This window comes from Cetorhinus maximus, chromosome 3 (genome assembly GCF_964194155.1).
Source record: "Cetorhinus maximus chromosome 3, sCetMax3.hap1.1, whole genome shotgun sequence".
Taxonomy (NCBI): Eukaryota; Metazoa; Chordata; class Chondrichthyes; order Lamniformes; family Cetorhinidae; genus Cetorhinus; species Cetorhinus maximus.
This window is the reverse complement of record NC_135881.1, coordinates 60,259,686-60,279,129: the sequence shown is the minus strand read 5'-3', so window position 1 is coordinate 60,279,129 and position 19,444 is coordinate 60,259,686. Positions and strand designations below refer to the sequence as shown.

The 19,444-nt window shown below is 44.7% G+C and overlaps 1 protein-coding gene across 1 annotated transcript in view; it reads left to right on the top strand.

Moving 5' to 3' along the window:
* itga8 (integrin, alpha 8) overlaps window positions 1-19,444 on the top strand; it is a 277,429-nt gene that overhangs the window by 253,504 nt on the left and 4,481 nt on the right. Inside the window, exon 28 of the mRNA XM_078538452.1 lies at window positions 16,953-17,054. Within this exon, the coding sequence (XP_078394578.1) occupies window positions 16,953-17,054 (102 nt within the window). The remainder of the gene's footprint in view (window positions 1-16,952; window positions 17,055-19,444) is intronic.

Below are 19,444 nucleotides of genomic sequence, written 5' to 3'. Positions count from 1 at the left end.
AACACAATTCGCCCCTTTCTGCTGACATTTTCCAATGATAAATTAGATCTCCAAGCTAGTCCTCTTTATGAAGAACACTCACTATAAATGTTGGAGAGGTTGTTGAGACAGGGAGGTAAGTGGGAAAGTTTGTGATGCTAATCTGCTTCTCTTCCTATTGCATCCTTCATCAGTGAACCAATAGATGTTCTTTTCTATAAATCAGTAGCCATAGAGATCCCAGTATTATGGCATAGCTGAAATACTAATGGATGACCAGTCTTTCAGAAAAGCAGCAGATGCATGCCCTCGAGCCACCCCCCTCTCTGATGCCTGCACATGTGACAGAAAGTATGGTGGGCCAAATTTACCTTGCAAAATGAGAGGCAGTGTTTGCAGCAGACCCATCTCAGACTTCAGCTGTCATGGAACAAGATCCATCATTGTTGCAGCATGCTGCTGTTGTAATGCAGCGCCCACGTCCTCAGGTGGCACCTAAAACCCTATGGACAGAATTTTATCTGCTAAGGCGGAGGGGAGCAGGTTCAGAAGGGTGTGGGAGGGAATGGTTAAAACCTCAAAAACTGATGGCATGTGGGGAACCCAATATATTCCTATTCTCTTCTACATTTAGCAGGTGTAAGGCTAGGTATTATATATATAGCAATTAAGTGGCAATTTAACCTTCCATTCTGGCTTTAACAGCCAGTGTACTGATTTCCAAAGCTGTGTAGATCTCACCAGGGTGCAAAAGGTGAATTGATCAATGAAACTGACATGCTCAAAAACATTTATATAAGAAACAGAGCAGTGGAAGCCCTGCCTATAGGAAAGGCTTATACTCTCAGCACTTGGAAAACACTTGGCTTACCTTAGACCTTACATACCTTGATGTAAACATAACTGCTCTCAACCATTGCTGCAGAATGGGAGCAGCTTATGCAGCTTTTACATTATCTTCTGAAGAGGAACAGGAGAACCAGCCACATCAACACCAGTGACAGTAAGAGCAGCGATAACTGCTGTCTTCTCCATAGCCCATATGCCACTCCACAGAGCAGAGCGGACGGACACAGAGCTGCATTTCGAAGGAGATAATACCCTCCAAACATGGTCTAGAGACAGAGCTTCAGCTTCCTCAACGTGTCTGAGAAACTGCGCTTCAGAGGCTCAAGCTCTCGTGGCATTTTCAGCTTCTTGGTACATGACCTCCTCCTAAGAGGGGCCATCAAGGTCACCACTAATGTACGCTCTCATTTTTTTTTTAATCTGTGAGTGAATTTTTTACATGGCTGTGCAAGCATGGTAACTTAATGTGGCTGACTTGTGCGTGGGCTGTGTGGGAAGAAAACGTTGGTCACCACAGCCCCAAATTCCTTCACCTCCAGCCCTTTTCAGACAATGCCTGGGGTCACCTGCAGGATCTCACAATCTACAGCCCACAGCCCATCGCCCAATTCACAGATGCCATGTATGCCAAGGATACTCAATGTGCACACTTCGACATTATTCAGGCCATTCAGACACAGAGAGCTCTTGTCTTTGCTGCAGTGGCTGGATTTCCACAGCTTCAGCACACATGACAATCAAAGCACCATTGGATAATCCTGCAGCGTTCACCAACCAGAAGGGATTCTACACCCTCAATGTGCAGCTCATTTGTGATCACTGTAAGTTCATCAGGCATGTGTGTGCAAGATTTCCTGGAAGCTGCCATGATTCCTACATCCTATGCCAGTCAATCTACCTCTGAGTAGATCGAGTGGGTAGTCTACAGCCTGATGACACTGTCAATAGCCTTGCTAATGATGCCGAGGAGAGGCACAACAGGAGCCACATTGAGCTAATCATTGACTTGCTAAAAATAAGATTCAGCTGCCTTGGCAGATCTGGGGTGCCTTTCAGATTCCTGCAGTAAGGGGATCCAGGATAGTGGTGGCCTGCTATGCCTTGCACAACATGCCGCTGCAGGAAGGAATGAATCTGCAGGAGGAGGAGGCTGCAGACCACTCATCATCAGGAGAAAGAGGAACTGGAGGAAGAGGAGCATACTGTGATCAGGGCAGCTGCAGCCGCACATCTGGCTGCCAGAGAAGCTCACAAAACGGCCTCATAGAGACACAGTTCAGATAACAAACAGCCTAAAGCCATTTGAAACTGTAACTGTGAAGGCCTGGCCTCCCCACCCCCACCCTGCACAAAGCATTCCCACAATCACAAACTGCTCCATCACAAGCGCACGCACAGCCTCTAATATGGATGTGCCAAACGTTTTGCCCATTGAGGAACCTAAATGCTGCAATAAAGAGGGCAAGAGATATAAAAAAAACTTTCCTCATTTACTATTTCACAAATTAAACATTATGCAGTATTTAATGGGGCAACGGGGGTATCATTCACTTGCTGGAGAGCCAGCGAGACCTCTGTGCTGCCTTTTTTCGGGCAGGCCCACCAAATTAAGTGTCAATCATACACTTAACTAGGCTGCGGGTGGCCCTCCCCTGGATCAAGGACCCCAGGGACGAAAGCTCTGCCTGCTAAGAGCTGCCAGCCCCTTCATTTCTCGGCCGCACCACTTGGGAGGTGGTGGCTGCTGATGGTAGCTGATGGACTCAAGCATAGGTGAATTATGGTGGGAAGGAGTTCGCGGGATGGATGTTGCGAGGGAGGGGGGGAGTCGGTAGCTAGGGTGGGTGAGTGGCTCTAAGCTGGCCCCTCCCCACCTTTCCCCCCTCAATCAGACACCAAGTGCCTTTGAATGAGGGATCCCCAGGAGCCCAAGCAACCCTGACAGGATTTGCTTTTCGGGCTTCCCGCATGGCAAGTCATGCCATGCCAATCTGCCACTGTGTGAATACCAGCAGCAGCAGGATGAGGCCCTTAAGTGGGGCTTAGTTGCCTCAATTGGCGGCGAGGCAGGTAGAGCATTAAATCTGCCTCGGGTGAGGGCATTAAATTCTGCTCAACATTTGCATAGATACAAGCACTTGTGCAACTATAAAGTCTTCCTCTCTCACATCCTATCCTTTCTATGCAAAGCCACCCTGTGGTTTCAGCAGAGCTAATGGCAGGCTGCTTGTTCCCTTGCTTTGAGAAAGGGCAGACATCCTCTGGGTTTTGGAGCCCATGAGGGCCTCAACAAAGACTGTCCTAGCTACACATCTGTGCTGGAACAGACTCGGCCATCGGACAGAAAGCAGTGTGCGGGCCTCCATCGGAGAAAGATAGCTGTGGTAAGGGTGGGGTGTGGTGCCAAGGGATGAAGGTGGGAGCTCCACAAGAAAAGTCCCCACTTCATGTGCTCTTTCTCCACCTTCCCATTCATAACCCTCCTGCATGCCTCTGCTAGCAGAGAGCTGCAGACCACTTTGCTACATATCAGTATGGTGCTCAGCCATCAAGGTGATGCTTTGTTCACTCCTCTATAAACTGGTAGCCAGTGTGTCCTGGCCAGTAGCCAGTGGTCAGTGCCATCATGAACTCGGTGGACTGCTGTATCTGACTCTCCATGAGGCTGGCCACTCTTTCCATGGAGGTGGACATCAGTGCAAATACCTAAGACATAATGGCACTCATGCTAGAAATGGACTCCTCTGATCTCTCTCCAAGGATGTGCAGTACCTCTGGAAATACTGGCAGGAGCACACATATTTCCCATTGATCCTTCAGAAATACCCTTCCCAGTGCTGAGCCTGAGGCTCAGTATCTGTGCCCAGCTGAGCAGAGCTTGGAGTGTCCTGTACTATCTAATGGTGACTCGTCATCACTGCTGCCCCTGTCTACTCTGTGCTCTTCATCATTTGCTACCTTATCTCTGTAATGCTGCACCCATCAAGTTGAGTGTTTTTGTGCTTATGAAGAGTGCAGCTTGACAGTGCATTCTCAGATTGCTGGTCCTTCTCTGAGGACTGCTCAGGCTCCTTGCTCACCTCCTCCATTAGGACCTATGATGCACCTGTGGGAGATGAAATACGTAAGTTGGTGCTGAAGGCAGGTGAAATAAGTGGGAGATGGTGATGTCGTGGTAATGTCACTGGACTAGTAAACCAGAGTCCAAGGCTAATGCTCTGAGCACATGGGTTCAAATCCCATTACGGCAATTGGTGGAATTTAAATTCAATTAATAATCTGGAATTGAAAGGATAGTCTCAGTAATGGTGACCATGAAACCATTGTCAATTGATGTAAAAACCCATTTGGTTCACTAATGCCCTTTAGAGAAGGATAGATGCCACCCCCCCCCGACTTGGCCGACATCTCACACCAGACCCACAGCAATGTGGTTGACTCTTAACTGCCCCCTGAAATGGTGTAGGAAGCCAGTTGACTCAAGGGCAATCAGGGGTGAGTAACAAATGCTGGCCTTGCCAGCAATGCTCACATCCTGTGAAAGAATAAAGAAGAAAAAAAGAGTTCAAAATTCAAAATCATGACATTTAATATGTTGGTAATATCAATTCAACATGAGTGACAGTTAAATGCCAAGAGGCAGTGCATTCATCTAATGCTGTCACTATGCCTCTGAGCCATCCCCATTTCTCCATTGCCAACAGCCATGATTTAAGTCACCGTACTGCTCCCAAGTGCTTCCTCTTCCACTGCCGTCAGGGTGGATATGGCTGCAGGCCCACCCCTGGTTCTCTGGTTGTGAGCTCTCTTCGCTGCAGTGAGAGAAAGCAGAGAGTTATGAGTGTGAGAAAAGGGACAGTAACGATGGAAATGGAATTAGCTGAGTGACAGGGAACAGAGAGTAATGCATGTTTTTGGACTGGAGGAAGGTTTGTAATGGGGTTCTGCAGGGGTTGGGTTGGGACCTTTGCTTTTCCTGATATATATTAACGACCTAGAGCATTGTGTATTGAGCACAATTTCAAAACTTGTGGATGATGCAAAACTTGGAAACATTGTGAACGGTGAGGAGGACAGTTTTTAAAAATTTATTCTTTCGTGGCATGTGGGCATCGCTGGCAAAGCCAGCATTTATTGCCCATCCCTAATTGCCCTTGAACTGAATGGTTTGCTACACCAGTTCAAAGTCAACCACATTGCTATGGGTCTGGAGTCACACGTAAGCCAAACCTGGTGAGGATGGCAGAGTTCCTTCCCTAAAGGGAATTAGTGAACCAGATGAGTTTTTACAACAGCACTAGTTTTCAATTCCAGATTTTTTATTAATTGAATTTAAATTTCACCAGCTGCTATGGTGGGGTTTGAACCTATCTCCCCAGAGCATTAACCTGGCCTTCTGGATTAATAGTCCAGTGACATTACCCCACTATGCCACTGTGTCCCTCACTTTTCAAAAGTAGATGGAGGATTGGTGGAATGGATGGTCAAGTGGCAGATGAAATTCAATGCAGAGAAATGTAAAGTGGCTCATTTTAGTGGGAAGAACATGGAGAGACAATAAAAAATAAAGGGTAGAACTCTGAAGGGGCAGAGGGACCTGGGTGTATGTGTGCATAAGTCATTGAAAGTGGCAGGACAGGTTGAAAAAGCAGTTAATAAAGCATATAGTGTCCGGGGCTTTATTAATAGGGGCATAGTGTACAAGAGCAAGGAGGTTATGTTAAACCTGTGTAAAACACTGGTTCACCCTCAACTGGAGTATTGCATCCAGCTCTGGGCACTGCACTTTAGGAAGGATGTGAAGACATTAGAGAGAGTGCAGGGAAGATTCACAAGAATGGTCCCAGGAATGAGGAACTTCAGTTACATAGATAGATTGGAGAGGTTGGGACTGTTTTCCTTGCAGAAGGGAAGGTTGAGAGGAGATTTGACAGATGCAAACAAAATCATGAGGGGTCAGGATTGAGTAAATTGGGAAAAACTATCCCCATTGGTGGAAGGATCGAGAGTGAGAGGGCACAGGTTTAAGGTAATTGGCAAAAGAAGCAAAGGCGGCATGAGGAGGAACTTTTTCACGCAGTGAGTGGTTGGGATTTGGAATGCACCACCTGAGTGTGTGGTGGAGGCAGGTTCAATCAAGGCATTCAGAAGGGAATTGGATTATTATCTGAAAAGGAAGAATGTGCAGAGTTACAGGGAGAAGGTGAAGGTGAACTAGGTGCATTGCTGGTTCAGAGAGCTGGTGTAGACATGATGGGCCGAATGACCTTCTTCTGTGCTGTAACAAATCTGTGATTGTGTAGAGGGAACGGATTGCTGAGGATGGAGTGTGAACATTTGAGGAGGGTGACAGTAAGGAATGGGTACAGGGGGCAATAGGATGAGTGTGAATGTTGTTTGTTGTGATAGGAATTTGAGAAGGAGGTTGGAGAGAAGGGATTGTGTATATTAAGAAAAGATGTTGGTCAGAGGAATGCTGTACATGAGAATGTTGGGACGAATAGAAAGTGATACTTGCCAGCTGAGAGTTATAGGACACTCACCTTGCCAGACCTCATCAGGTCATTAAACTTTTCCCGGCTTTGGATCGAGGTCCTGGGCACCATGCTCCTGCTGCTGTTCACCTCCTCTGCTACTGCCAGCCATGCCTGCTTGGAGAGGCTGGCTGACCCCCTCCTCCTGTCCTTAGGGGAAAAAGACTTCTCTTCTGGCCCTAACTGCATTCAACATGGGACGAGACTCTGAGCTGGGGGGAACGGAGGGGAGTGGCAGGTGGTGCAACCTTCCCATGTTTTGCAATCTGCACCAGTTTCCTGCTTCCTACTTGGATCTTGACAGCTTCAGTCAGTTCCGGCATTGTGAGTGAGGGTCCCTTTAACTAGTGACCCTTCATTGCTTATTTAGGCACATCATACCTACACCCTCCCTGATTGGTAAGTTAACCTGTAGACAGGATGCTAATTCTGTTGCTCAGCATGGGAACCTTGGCAAAGGCCGTTAATTAACCAAGCAGGTTCCTGGCTTGGAAATGGTCTGGTGCTTTCAGCATGTACCAAGTCGATAAAACTCCATCCTGTGAAACACATTTTGACTTGCCCAGACCTCAATCGAATTCAGTTGGCGCTGTGCATAAATCTAATGTACAAGCTGTGCACCTCACCAGTTTTAGGAGGCGGGTAGCAGCCGTAGGTTTTTCCAAGGAGGGAGGGGGCAGTAATTTGTATTTCAAATGATTCGAGCAACCTGAGGGTGAAGGCACATGAATCTTTGAAGGTGGCCAGACAAGCTGAGAAAACTGTATTTATTTCAATAAAACAACTTGGATTCTTGGCTTTAGACATACAAAGGCAAGTCGTGCTAAACTTTTATAAATTACTGATTAGGCTCCAGTCTGGGCACCAAACTTTATAAGGCTTTGACATCTGTGCTAGAGAGTTCGGAGCAAGATTCACCAGAATGATACGAGGGATGAGAAGCTTCAGTTACATGGAGGGACTAGAGAACTTAGTGCTGTTCTCCTTCAAGCAGAGGTTAAGGGAAGATTTAATAGAGGTGTTCAAAATCATGTTGAGAATTGGTAGAGTAAATAAAGCAAAACTTTTCAGTAACCGAAGGGTCAGTGACCAGAGGATACATTCAAGATAATTGAGAAAAAATCTGAGGTGAAGTGAGAAGATTTTTTTTATGCAGTGATTTGTTGTGACTTAGAATGCACTGCCCGGAAGGGTGTTGCAAGCAGGTTCAATATTAACTTCATAAAGGGAATTTAATAATATTTCTTACAATAATAAAATGCTTACAGCATAGAAGGATGCCATTCATCCCGTCGTGTTCGTGCTGGCTCTCTGCAAGCGTAACTCACCCCGTTGCACCCCTCTGCCATTTTCTCGTAGACCTGCAGTTTTTTTCTCCAGTAAATTATGCAGTTCCCTTTTTAAAGCCACAATTGATTCTTCCACAACTACGCTCTCAGGCAGTGCAATCTAGTTCCTAGCCACCAGCTGATGGGGACAAATTTGCAGGACCACGAGAAAATATCAGGAGAGCGGGACTAACTCACTTGGTCTTTCAATGATGTGGCACAGGCACAATGGCCAAATGACCTTCTCCTGTTCCGCATCATCTGTGATTGCACCCTGATTCGGGTGGCAGGGCCACCCAGTGGTAGGCCTGGAGAATGATCAATGCAGCCATAGTGATGGCAGGTATGGTTCAGTAAGTCAAGACCCAACATGTTTGCTAGCTCCCCCGATTTCCACCAGAGAAGAGGCCTCAAAATCTACTCTTTTTGGTTTAGAGTAAAATTCTGATACAACAGAAGTTGTTACACAAGGAGATGTTGGTTTAGGAATTGATTCTTGCCAAAAGGCCAGTTCAAGCCTCATGCAAGAACAGTCACTGTCACAACATGGAGGCCTGATGCATGCCCGACACTGGGCCTCAAGCCTCATTTACATGAGACCGGTGAGCTGCAGCCACTTGCTGGTTAGAGCACATGTAGACTACCTTTCTTTAAAATGCAGGGCAATTTTGCAAAGGGAGTGTCAAACAGGTATGAGAGTTCCTTTTTACATATGCAAAGAGTCTAACGCCTGTTTAAGTTGCTGGCTTTAGACACCTCTTTTTCTGCATTCTCCATTATGGCAGCTGACAGATTTCCAGTGTGCCCCATCTGACCGCCATAGTCACCTGTTTTGCACAAATGGGTGCAGTGCCATTGACTTTCCAGGCTATTGTTCTTGGAAAAGTATGGAACTTGCATTCATTGGGTGGCACAAATGGAACTTTTCTGAGTTTTGCACACAGGGCCTGGATTTTACCAGCCCTCCAGGAGGCCAGGGAGACTAGTAAAATGGCGAGGGGTGGGGTGGAGTGCTTCCTGCCACCATGACATTCTACCAGCAGCAGGTTAGGTGAAGAAAGGCCCTCTTACCCAGAGGCCAATTGAGTCACTTAAGTAACCAATTAAGGGCCTCTTCCCACCACCACTGGCATTTGACCAGTAATGAATGTACAGTAGTGAATATTCTGCCGGATAGGGAGACTGGAAGATGAACCCTGGCGGCCCTTCCCTAGAGACCTGCGGGCCCCCCCTAATTGGGCACTCTGTGACTCATGGAGGGTATCCACGTAATGGCCACCCCCACGGCAACACCACCTCCACTTCACCAATAACCCCTTATCGGTGCTTGCCTGGCTGGTGCTGGCAAACCCTGAACCCACTCATGCCATTGTGAGGGTGGTGTCTATTGCTGTGTTCTCTCATCTGGGTGTAGCCCCAGCAGTAGCCACTGCTCCCAGCAGCTCTTAGAGGTGGAGTCTCACCCTTCATTGGGATGGGAGTCCAGATAGTAACTAGTTAGTTGTTGGATAGGCCAAGAGTGTGTTCAACAAACAGCAGAGGCTGCATTGCCCCCACCGCGCAGACTAAATTCAGCCCAGGACCTGTAGGTGGTACTTACGAATGAAAGAAGAAAAGTGTATACAAGCTCTATCAGAGCACAATAGATGCCTCTTGTAGCTGGGATCAAATGTGGCTGCATTATCGCTGAGCAAGCAGAGTCTGAACAGTTGGGCTTCTTAAAGCTAGTTTTCAGTTGTATGGACTGCATTTTCAAAGTAGCTTCTTTTTACCTGGCAGCATTTTTTAGGTTGTGCATAGGTCATTGTGCAGATTCTTTGCTTCCCTGGTTGTGCCATTTTGTAAAATGACTTTGCTGTTCTACACTTGGACTGAAAGCTTTAAGTAGCTTCAATGATAATAGTCGTGCTCTGCATGGGTAGCTGAGGGTGGGATTTTCTGTCCAATTTTCACACAGTTGGATGATTTAATGAGGTGAACCAGTTTCTGAAAAGGTACCTCTGGCATGATGTGCTACCCACTACCACCTCTACCTGATCATGTCAGAGAATACCTGTCTTTGGGGCCCCCACTTCACTGTAAACATATTGACTTATGCTGCAAGTGCTGTAGGCTGATTTACAGACATAGTCAAGAACTGGAACAACTCTTGTTGCTATTAAGGTTGTCACAACATTAACCTATGCAACAAAATAGCTGTGTTACATCCTCTCCCCCACCCTTCAGTTCCCTGACTCTGACCTGTTGTGCATTCCAATCCCTTCACCATTTGGTAGCCTTGACCCTAATCTCTGGAACTGCCTCCCTAAAATCCTATTCAGTTCACCACCTTGAAAATCCACGCAAAATACATATCTTCAATGAAACCTTTGGTTACCTCTCCCAAATTTTATAGCCAAGCTCATTATCTGTTCCTTAGTTCATTTTCTTTATTTGTTTCTTCTCCATATCCAGTGCCAAGCTTTGTAAAGGGCTTTGGAGCATTTATTACACTAAAAGCCCAATCTAGATGCAGATTGCTGGTGTAGGAAATACCGTTCACCAGTGGAGGCTGCACTAAAGCACTTCATCTATAATCATGCTGACCTGGCAGGTTGCCCACCATTCACAGCATTTACAAGTTTCATCTGCTTCCCATCCCCTACAGCATTAAACAACTTACAAAGGGTGAATAAGTTATCCAATTTATCAATGTGTCTGCAAAAAAGTGGTGATCTATTTCCTTCATTCATGATTAAAGTTGGTGCCTGGAAATTATAATCAATCTCCTTCACGTTCCTTCATTCTAATTTTAAACTCTGCTGAAGCACAAGGAGTGATTGTAGTACCAGGTTGCAGTGTGTTACTCTAGGTCTGCTGGAATGCTATGACATTAATCCTCTGGATCCAGGGAATCGAGATGTACCTAAATCAGTTGGAGCCATGTGTGATAACACAGTGGTTGCTAGGAACTGCCAGCTCATTGGCACCCACTCAGTCTTTTGGGCCCTTGCTAAAGTTTGCGGGTGCATGGGTACCTTGAGGGGAAGCCATCCTGGTCATATTGGCACTACAGCTGGAGCCTGCATCAATGTTTGTGAAGCCAACCTTCCCTGTTCTTCTTCAATCTCCTAGTTTTTCCAATCTAACAGTGATAGAATACTTGGATCCTGAACACTATCCTGTTTGGGCCCCTGACTGCCTTATGTTTCCCTACAGGTGGTTATAAAGATGCCATTCATTCCATTGGGTTCTTTACCCACACATAGTATGACATAGTGATGTCCCAGGTGCTCTCGGCACATTCTCAGACGCCTGCTGCATTCTGTTCACGGCAGAGACTACAGTTGCACCTTATGTCTTGCTCTCCTGCATCAACTCACTACCTGTGTAGGATACCAATCCTTTTTCCGTGCACTATAGAAATGGCATCGTTTTGCTCTGCTGCTCTGATTTATCCTTTTTATTCTCCAGCTTGCTTCTCCCCACTTGTAAATAATGCTTCGTCTAGTGCAGCATTGCTGGCTCCAGGTGCTAATTGTTGGGCTAGTGCTGAAGGAGGAAGAATACTTGACACAATATGTTGTGATGTGCAAGTAACCCTGGTGCCATTGTATCCTGGATCCTCATTTGGGAAGAACCTTCAAGAAGGGAAAAGTGCAGCCTATCACAATGGGTCCCCGTGATAATACATTCAATGAAATAACTTACGTGTCAGGAACAGCTGGAAGTTTCATACATAATGCTTTCACTCAGTGGCTGTGGCAACACCATCTCTCCAGATGCCACCCTCCCAATTTCCATTGTGGTGGCATAGTGGTATTGTCACTGGACTAGTAATCCAGAGACCCAGGGCAATGTTTTGGGGACCAGGGTTCAAATCCCGCCATGGCAGATGATGGAATTTGAATTCAATAAAAATCTGGTTTTAAAAGTCTAATGATGACCATGAAACCATTGTCAATTGTCGTAAAAACCCATCTGGTTCACTAATGTCCTTTAGGGAAGGAACTCTGCTGTACTCACCTGGTCTGGCCTACAGGTGACACCAGACCCACAGCAATGTGGTTGACTCTTAAGTGCCCTCTGAAATTGCCTAGCAAGCAACTCAGTTGTATCAAACTGCTAAAAACAAGTCAATAAGAAATGAAACTGGATGGACTAGCCAGCATCGACCTAGGCACTGGAAACGGCAAACTCAGCCCTGTCAACATTGTCGACCCTGCAAAGTCCTCCTTACTAAAATCTTGAGACTTGTGCAATGACCTACTCACTGACGCTCATTCTGGGTTCCGCCCACGTCACTCAGCTTTTGACCTCATTACATGGTTCAAACATAGGCAAAAGAGCTGAACTCCAGAGGTGAGGTGAGAGTGACTGCTCTTGACATCAAGGCAGCATTTGACTGAGTGTGGCATCACGGAGCCCTAGCAACACTGGGAATCCGAGGGAAAACTCTCTGCTGGTTGGAGTCATACCTAGCACAAAGGAAGATGGTTGTGGTTGTTGGAGGTCAGTCATCTCAGTTCCAGGACATCACTGCAGGAGTTCCTCAGGATAGTGTCCTAGGCCCAACCATCTTCAGCTGCTTTATCAATGACCTTCCTTCCATCGTAAGGTCAGAAGTGGGGATGTTCATTGGTGATTGCACAATGTTCAGCATCATTCACACCTCCTCAGATATTGAAGCAGTCCATGTCCAAATACAGCAAGACCTGGACAATATCCAAGCTTGGATTGACAAGTGGCAAGTAACATTCATGCCACACAAGTGCCAGGCAATGACCATCTCCAACAAGAGAGAATCTAACCATTGCCCCTTGACATCCAAAGGCATTACCATCACTGAATCCTCCACTACCAACATCCTGGGAGTTACCATTGGCCAGAAACCGAACTGGGCTATAAGAGCAGGTCAGAGGCTAGGAATCCTGCGACGAGTAACTCACCTCCTGACTCCCCAGAGATTATCTACCATCTACAAGGCACAAGTCAGGAGTATAATGGAATACTCTCCACCTGCCTGGATGACTGCAGCTCGAACAACACTTAAGAAGCTTGACACCATCCAGGACAAAGCAGCCCGCTTGATTAGCACCACATCCACAAACATTCACTCCCTCTGCCACCGACGCACAGTAGCAGCAGTGTGTACCATCTACCAGCTGCAATGCAGGAACTCATTAACGCTTCTTAGGCATAATCTTCCAAACTCATGACTACCACCATCTAGAAGGACAAGGCAGACTCATCGGAACACCACCACCTTGAAGTTCCCCTCCAAGCCACACACCATCCTGACTTGGAAATAATTCACTGTTCCTTCATTGTTGCTGGGTCAAAATCTTGGAACTCTCTACCTAACAGCACTGTAGGTGTACCTATACAACATGGTTCAAGAAGACAGCTCACTACCACCTTCTCTAGGGCATCTAGAGATGGACAATAAATCCTGGCCTAGCCAGTGATGCCCACGTCCCATGAATGAATAAAAAAAATTGCTGTCATGATGGCCAAGGATGGGCAAGGATGCCACTGCACACCTCCACTTCTGCGCCTCTCATGGGAGCTGCATGCTCTCTTCACCTGCAATAAGAAAGTTTAGAGAGTGAGGACATTTATAAGGTCAGTCCCTGATTAGGACTTAAGCATGACATTTGAGGAATTCACTGTCACTTGGGGAATGCTAAGTCAGCACATTGAGCGAGAGTGTCTTGCCGTCAGTGGAGCTGGAGAGTTAAAGTGGAGTCTGCGCAGACTTTATGTATCATTGAAAATTTAAAGTAAAAGTGTGTTGGGGAAGGCTTTGGAGGTTAGAGAGTGATAGCAGCCCAATGAAAGTTACAAGGCAGTGACCTTGCTGGATCTCGAGAAGTCATTGAGGCTTGGATTTTCGCTCCTGAGTCCGGTAATTTGAGTCGGGAAATTTCCCGGCTCGCAGCACCCACCTCAGGAAAAAGTGTCCCAAAAGGTGGGATTTTCGTTCCCGGGGCGAGATGGAGTCGGGCCTCTTGCCCTTGGCCACAGGTCGGAGGCAGCCACAGGGGCTGTTGTGCCAAGGAAGACTGTTCAAAAAGCCTGCTTTGGTTCTCTGAGACTTTATCCCACTTGTTTTGTTAAATATTAAGCCCTCTAGGCCTCACACCCCCTCACCCCACCCACTAACTCGCCATGGCCTACATGCCAACCCATCCTAGCCCCAATGGCCCCTTATAATCCCTGTGCCAATTTAGCACCAATTTATGCCAATTCATGACCCCACCCACCCCCATGGCCCCTTATAGCCTCTAAGCCAACTTATTGCTGGCTCATGCTAACTCGTGCCCCCATGCACCACCCTTTTCTCTTACATCCTCAACGCCAACTCATCCATTATCCACCATAGGCAGACTTCAGGAGCCAGGCTGAGGTGAAATAAAATAAATAGCTCATACGGGCTTCACTATGTAAAAAAAAACTCCCATTCATGAAAGCCCATTCAGTAGATTTAAATACCATCAGGTACGTAATCCCTTATAAAAAGAAACATTTCATTCACAGCTTCACATCAAAGACCGCTAATCCTTTGACAACCTCTTTCGGCTGTCGACCAAACTGAATTTACGGCTCCCCCACTGTGATAATGATAAGTTGTGGAAAGCCTTTGATGCAGGAAAGCAGCCAAGCATGAAAAATGCCAAAATGATAGCACTTAGGGTTATGTCAACAAAAAACTATTGAAACTGTTGGCATGGTTTTTTTTCAACTCTCACAGACACAGCAAGTCTTTTTTTCAATATTTAAAGGGCTAGCCATTTAAATAATTTGACATACCTTATCTGCCCTTCAGGACCATTAATCACTCATAACTTGCAAACGGTGGGTTAAGGCCCTTGCTGCACCGAAAATGGACTGTTTGAACTCAGTATGGAGTTCAAATGGCCCAGTTGAGTTCAGGTTTCTCAAATGTAGGAGGCACATCTGGCCCTGGTTCTCTCCCCTGGCGAAAATAAGATCTGAGGGAAATGGGAGTGGCCCTTTCAGATACGGGTCCTACCCGCCATTTTGGAAGGTCCCAGAGTCTCCATGACTGCAAAACTCCAGGCCTAAGTCTGTAAAATTCTGCTCCTTTTGCATGCACTGGAGCTAAGCAAATCAGGTGACAAGCTTTGAATTGTAAAATTCAGCAGGATGCAATCCATTGCCCACACTTCATGTATAAATATGCCTGCATCAAAGGTATGCACAGTCACAATTTTTACAAAAATTTGCCTATTAACTCCCTGCACCACTGAATCAGCATGATATATTCTTCTGATCTCTGACAGAACAAAACACCAAATTACATTAACTCACTTGTAAAAAAATTCCCTCAATTGCAGTTGTGATGTGATCATTGTTGATATGTTAATCAATTATGCTTACTTATTTCAGTGACCTTTATTACAGATGTCTAGTGTTATTTTTTGAGTTTTTACAGTGCTCCGGAAATAGAATGTGCCAAACTTCCTGACATAAATTATTTGAAGGGAGAAGCCTGTTATCACATGCCTTGTCTCCAAAAGCCTTTTTAGAGATTTTCTGTGGGAATTGTGACATTCTTAAAACTGACAGAGGGGGGAGAGCTAAATGTTTTTAATCCATGATAAAAATTAATTGAATTTGCATTACTCACATGTTTCAGTGTACTGTATTTTAGCAGTGGGATATGTCAAATATATTTGTAAGATGTAATGAAAGTGAAAATGTTCAATAGGCATAGGCATTACGATAGCTTGATTTCGATTTTACTCCTTTTAAACAAATAGAAACTCCATACAGCATAAACTACAACATCTGTTCTGATTAGTACTTTGGGGGTTAAATATTCTAATCAAGCAGTTTGGAATGTTTTTATAATTCAGCTGCAGCGTCCCAAATTCAAATTATTTCCTTCCTCCATTGCAACTATTAACGATTACTAATGTCATTTTAGTTTGTAGTATACAAATTCTCTAACTTACTTCAACTTCACTCACTTCAAACTTGCGTCTATCATTTCCTGCGAGCCTCTCTTGCTCTGCCGATGGTACTTTGGTGAAGGTTCAGCAGAAATTTTGTTTACACTCCTTCCAAGGTTATGGTGGCAGAGCAGAAAAGCAAAGGAAATCCTTGATCATTGTTTTCTCAGTGTTGAAAATAGGTTGTAGCAAAGCTAGATGAGACAAGAATGGTGAAACCATCATAATTCTCATTTAAGGGGAAAATTTTAGCAAATATTAGTTTGCCAACCTTTTGTTATTGGGAAGACAAAGCACCTTTCAGTACAACTGCAATTTGAGGCACAAAATGCGCCAGAATCACTGATTTCTTCCAAAGTGGAAACTCCACCCCGCTGTATTGAGTTAAAGTATTAACATTTTTATTACTTTGAATTACATAGAAACAACAGCACTGAAAGAGGCCATTCAGCTCAACTGTTCTGTGCCAGTGTTTATACCCCATGCAAACTTCCTCCTGTACTAATTGCTTCTCCCCACCCTGCCCCTTCCCCTTTGTGTGCATCAAGCCTACCTTTACATGCGTCAATACTCTCAGCTCCCACTCCATATAGCAATAAGCTCAAAGCTATATTTAAAGTAATTTTTCTCTCATATTCTTTAGTAATTTAGCTCATTCATGTCCTGTCCTAAAATTGATTTCCCTAAACTTTCAACGAGTGCAGTTAATTTATTTCCCCAATCCCATTGACTGTACAAGTGTCTTATATTGGACTGGCCCTCACTATTCTGACCTGACTTGTTTAACCATTATCCATTATAATCAGGGGAGAGTAAGTGACAACCCACTGCTGCCTGTTCTGAATCTTCAAAGAGTCCTTTAATAAAAAAGGGAAAAGTTCAGCAGTTTTTTTTTTGTTTAATCAGTCAAAGGATGTAGAATATTTAGGCATAAACCATAATAAACTACATTCTTGGTTGAAGAGCTCAAGTTCTGGAAGAAGCAACATACCCCACTTCATTAGCACCATAGAAAGCAAAATGATTTCAGAACATTTGCTTAATGTTCAGTTAAGTAAATAAATATCTGGGTAAGCTGATATTCCTATCAAATTTAACTAAAGTACAGCGCATTATTCCTAATACATTTGGTTTGAGAAAACTGATTTTTGCCAATTTTACCCAGTTGTGCAGCCATAATAGAGCAATCAAGTTCAATTCTTTTATTTGCAACAAAAAAAACGAGGAGAACCAAACATGAGGAATCATTGTTCTGTTTTACTTCTGTAATATACGGTTCATTTTTCTACTGTTTTTCTTGACAGAGAAGAAACAACCATTACTCTCTGCAGTCTCTGGTGTCATTTGTAGTGAAGGAAATGGCATACAAAATCCAGCCAGAGGAATTACCCAGTGCGAGTACTGTGGTAAGTGCCTTGAGGGAAAACACATTTTATAAACATGAAACTTGCTTAGATAACATTAACCGGATGTATATAGTCTCAGGATCCAGAGAGAAATTACCAAGACACAACTTCCTTTTGCTGAGTCTGACTCCTTCTATCCGTATGTGTATGTGTTAACATAGCTTCAGCAGAAATGCAATTTCTCATGAGAAGGATTAGATTTATTGCTACAAAATACAATTAAAACTTTGCACATTTAATTAAAGAGGCTCTGTTTTTACTTAATACTACTTTCTCCAAATTTCAAGTTTTATAGAATTTGCATGGGTTGTCCATAATGTCTTAGTTTTATCTATAATGCCGTAGTTTTTTTTGATGATTTTTTTTTAGTTAGAAGGTACTGAGATCACATGTGAATGATATCCCAAAAATCTTCAATATTTGTTTCTCAGTATAATGAGGCGGAATTTTATGGTCCCACACTGGTGGGTTCGAAGGTGGGGGTGCTCGTAAAATGCTACGGGTGGCCTGCCCACCACCTACCCACCCACCCCTGACCTGTCTTCCATTTTACAGGGGGGGAGGGGGTATGGGGGGCAGTGGAGGCATCAGGCCGTGCACTACCCTTGGGCATGTTGAGGCCCTTAAGTGGCTAAGCAATGGCTACTTAAGAGTCTCAACCTACCCCCACCACTATTTTACCCACAGCAGAGGGAGGCCCACACCAAGTGGGTAGGCTGACAGCTTTAGCTGCGTGGGCTGGTGTTGGGCAAAGGGAAGGGGCTACTTCTTTTGGGGAACCTCTGTGCTCATAAGAGACACCCCACTTTATACTTCCTCCCCCAGCCAACACCCCTGCGCCCTCTCAAACCCAGCCCCCGACCCCCTCACTCCACTCACTGGAGCCTGCCAGCCAGGCCGCGCCGATAATCTGGATTTACCTTCGGAAAGGCCTCCATTAGCTCCTCTTCATCGAGGCTGGCTGTAGTCCCAGCAGTGGCCCCCGCTCGAACCTGGTGCTGCTGGGAGCACAACCCTTGCCCTTATCCAGTTAACCCCCTGCCGAACATTAAGTAGCACTTAGTAATGATGATGCATTCCTGCTAATTCCTGTCATCCGAAAAGTCCTGCTCTAGGATTTCACATATTTCATTCAGTTGGTCTCATGTCACAGAGCTGATTCCCTAGATGTCAAATTTATAGCTTCGCACAACTCATTCTCCAGTTCCTGGTTACACAAAGTAAGTACTTTCACCTCCAGTGTTCTGCAACTGCACCTTTACACCACTGAGATGAGGACAAGTTATGTACGTGGCACCAGTGTAAATCTCCAAGTCTTAGATTATTGTTAGGTGTACTGTTATATGTACTAATTAACCAGGAACAACCGACTCATTACTTTTTATTGATATTTGATCTTCAATAAACAATTACCTATCATAGCATTTAATAATGGCCCAAAGTTGAGTGGTGTCATTTCATCCAGTACATTTGTAAGCAGAAATCCTGGACAATCTGGATTGTAAGTCTTTCTAATGTATAACCAGTCCTCTATTTTTATAATAATTGTATTGGTTTCAAGCAAAAACAAAATTAACATATTAGCACAGGGCGCTCATTTACCTTTGTTTTTCCCTCTGTTCATATTGTATCATTGCCCTTGCATTGCTGATTGGACCATGTTAACCACATGGCATTATCAGTCATGTGACCATCATAGACCAGTCAATTACAATGGATCACTTTGAGAAAATTATACAATATAGCGACATTAATACCTTCTCTCTTGCCTACCAGTGTTCCCTTCAATTCGTCGTTAACCATGCTATGCTTGGTCCCCAGACCACCTGTCCTCAGTTCAATCCCGGTCCAGTTATACTTTCACATCCCAATTCCTCCTCTCACCCTGCTCACTCCCTGCATCCCCCACTCCCCGACCAGCCTTTTTCCTTTCTTGGCAATTCTCCCTGCCCTATCTTGAAGCAAACCACCTGGTTACCTCTGGAGTTCCCCACTTAAAGACTGTAAGCATTACTGTGGGAGATATACTAGTTGTATTTAGTAATGAAGATTAATGCATGCAATTAGCCTCAAGTTCCCTACAATTAAACCAAATGAAAATCTCAGTAATTTCATAATTTATGATACAGTGCACATTTCTGGGATAGTAAAGAATCAAATAAGGATCAAAGAATTTCATAAGTAAAATGAATCAACATGCAGACCAATTTTGTCAGTAGTTTTAGTTATGCATATTATTATATCTTTCATAAAGGGACAAACATTTGTTGCATGCAATGATATTGTGATAAATTGTCACTGATTTACTGAGACTGGCTGATCCACTTCATATTTCAATTTCTTGCACTCTGATATAGAATATACCAGTTGACATATTTAATCCCTCTCCC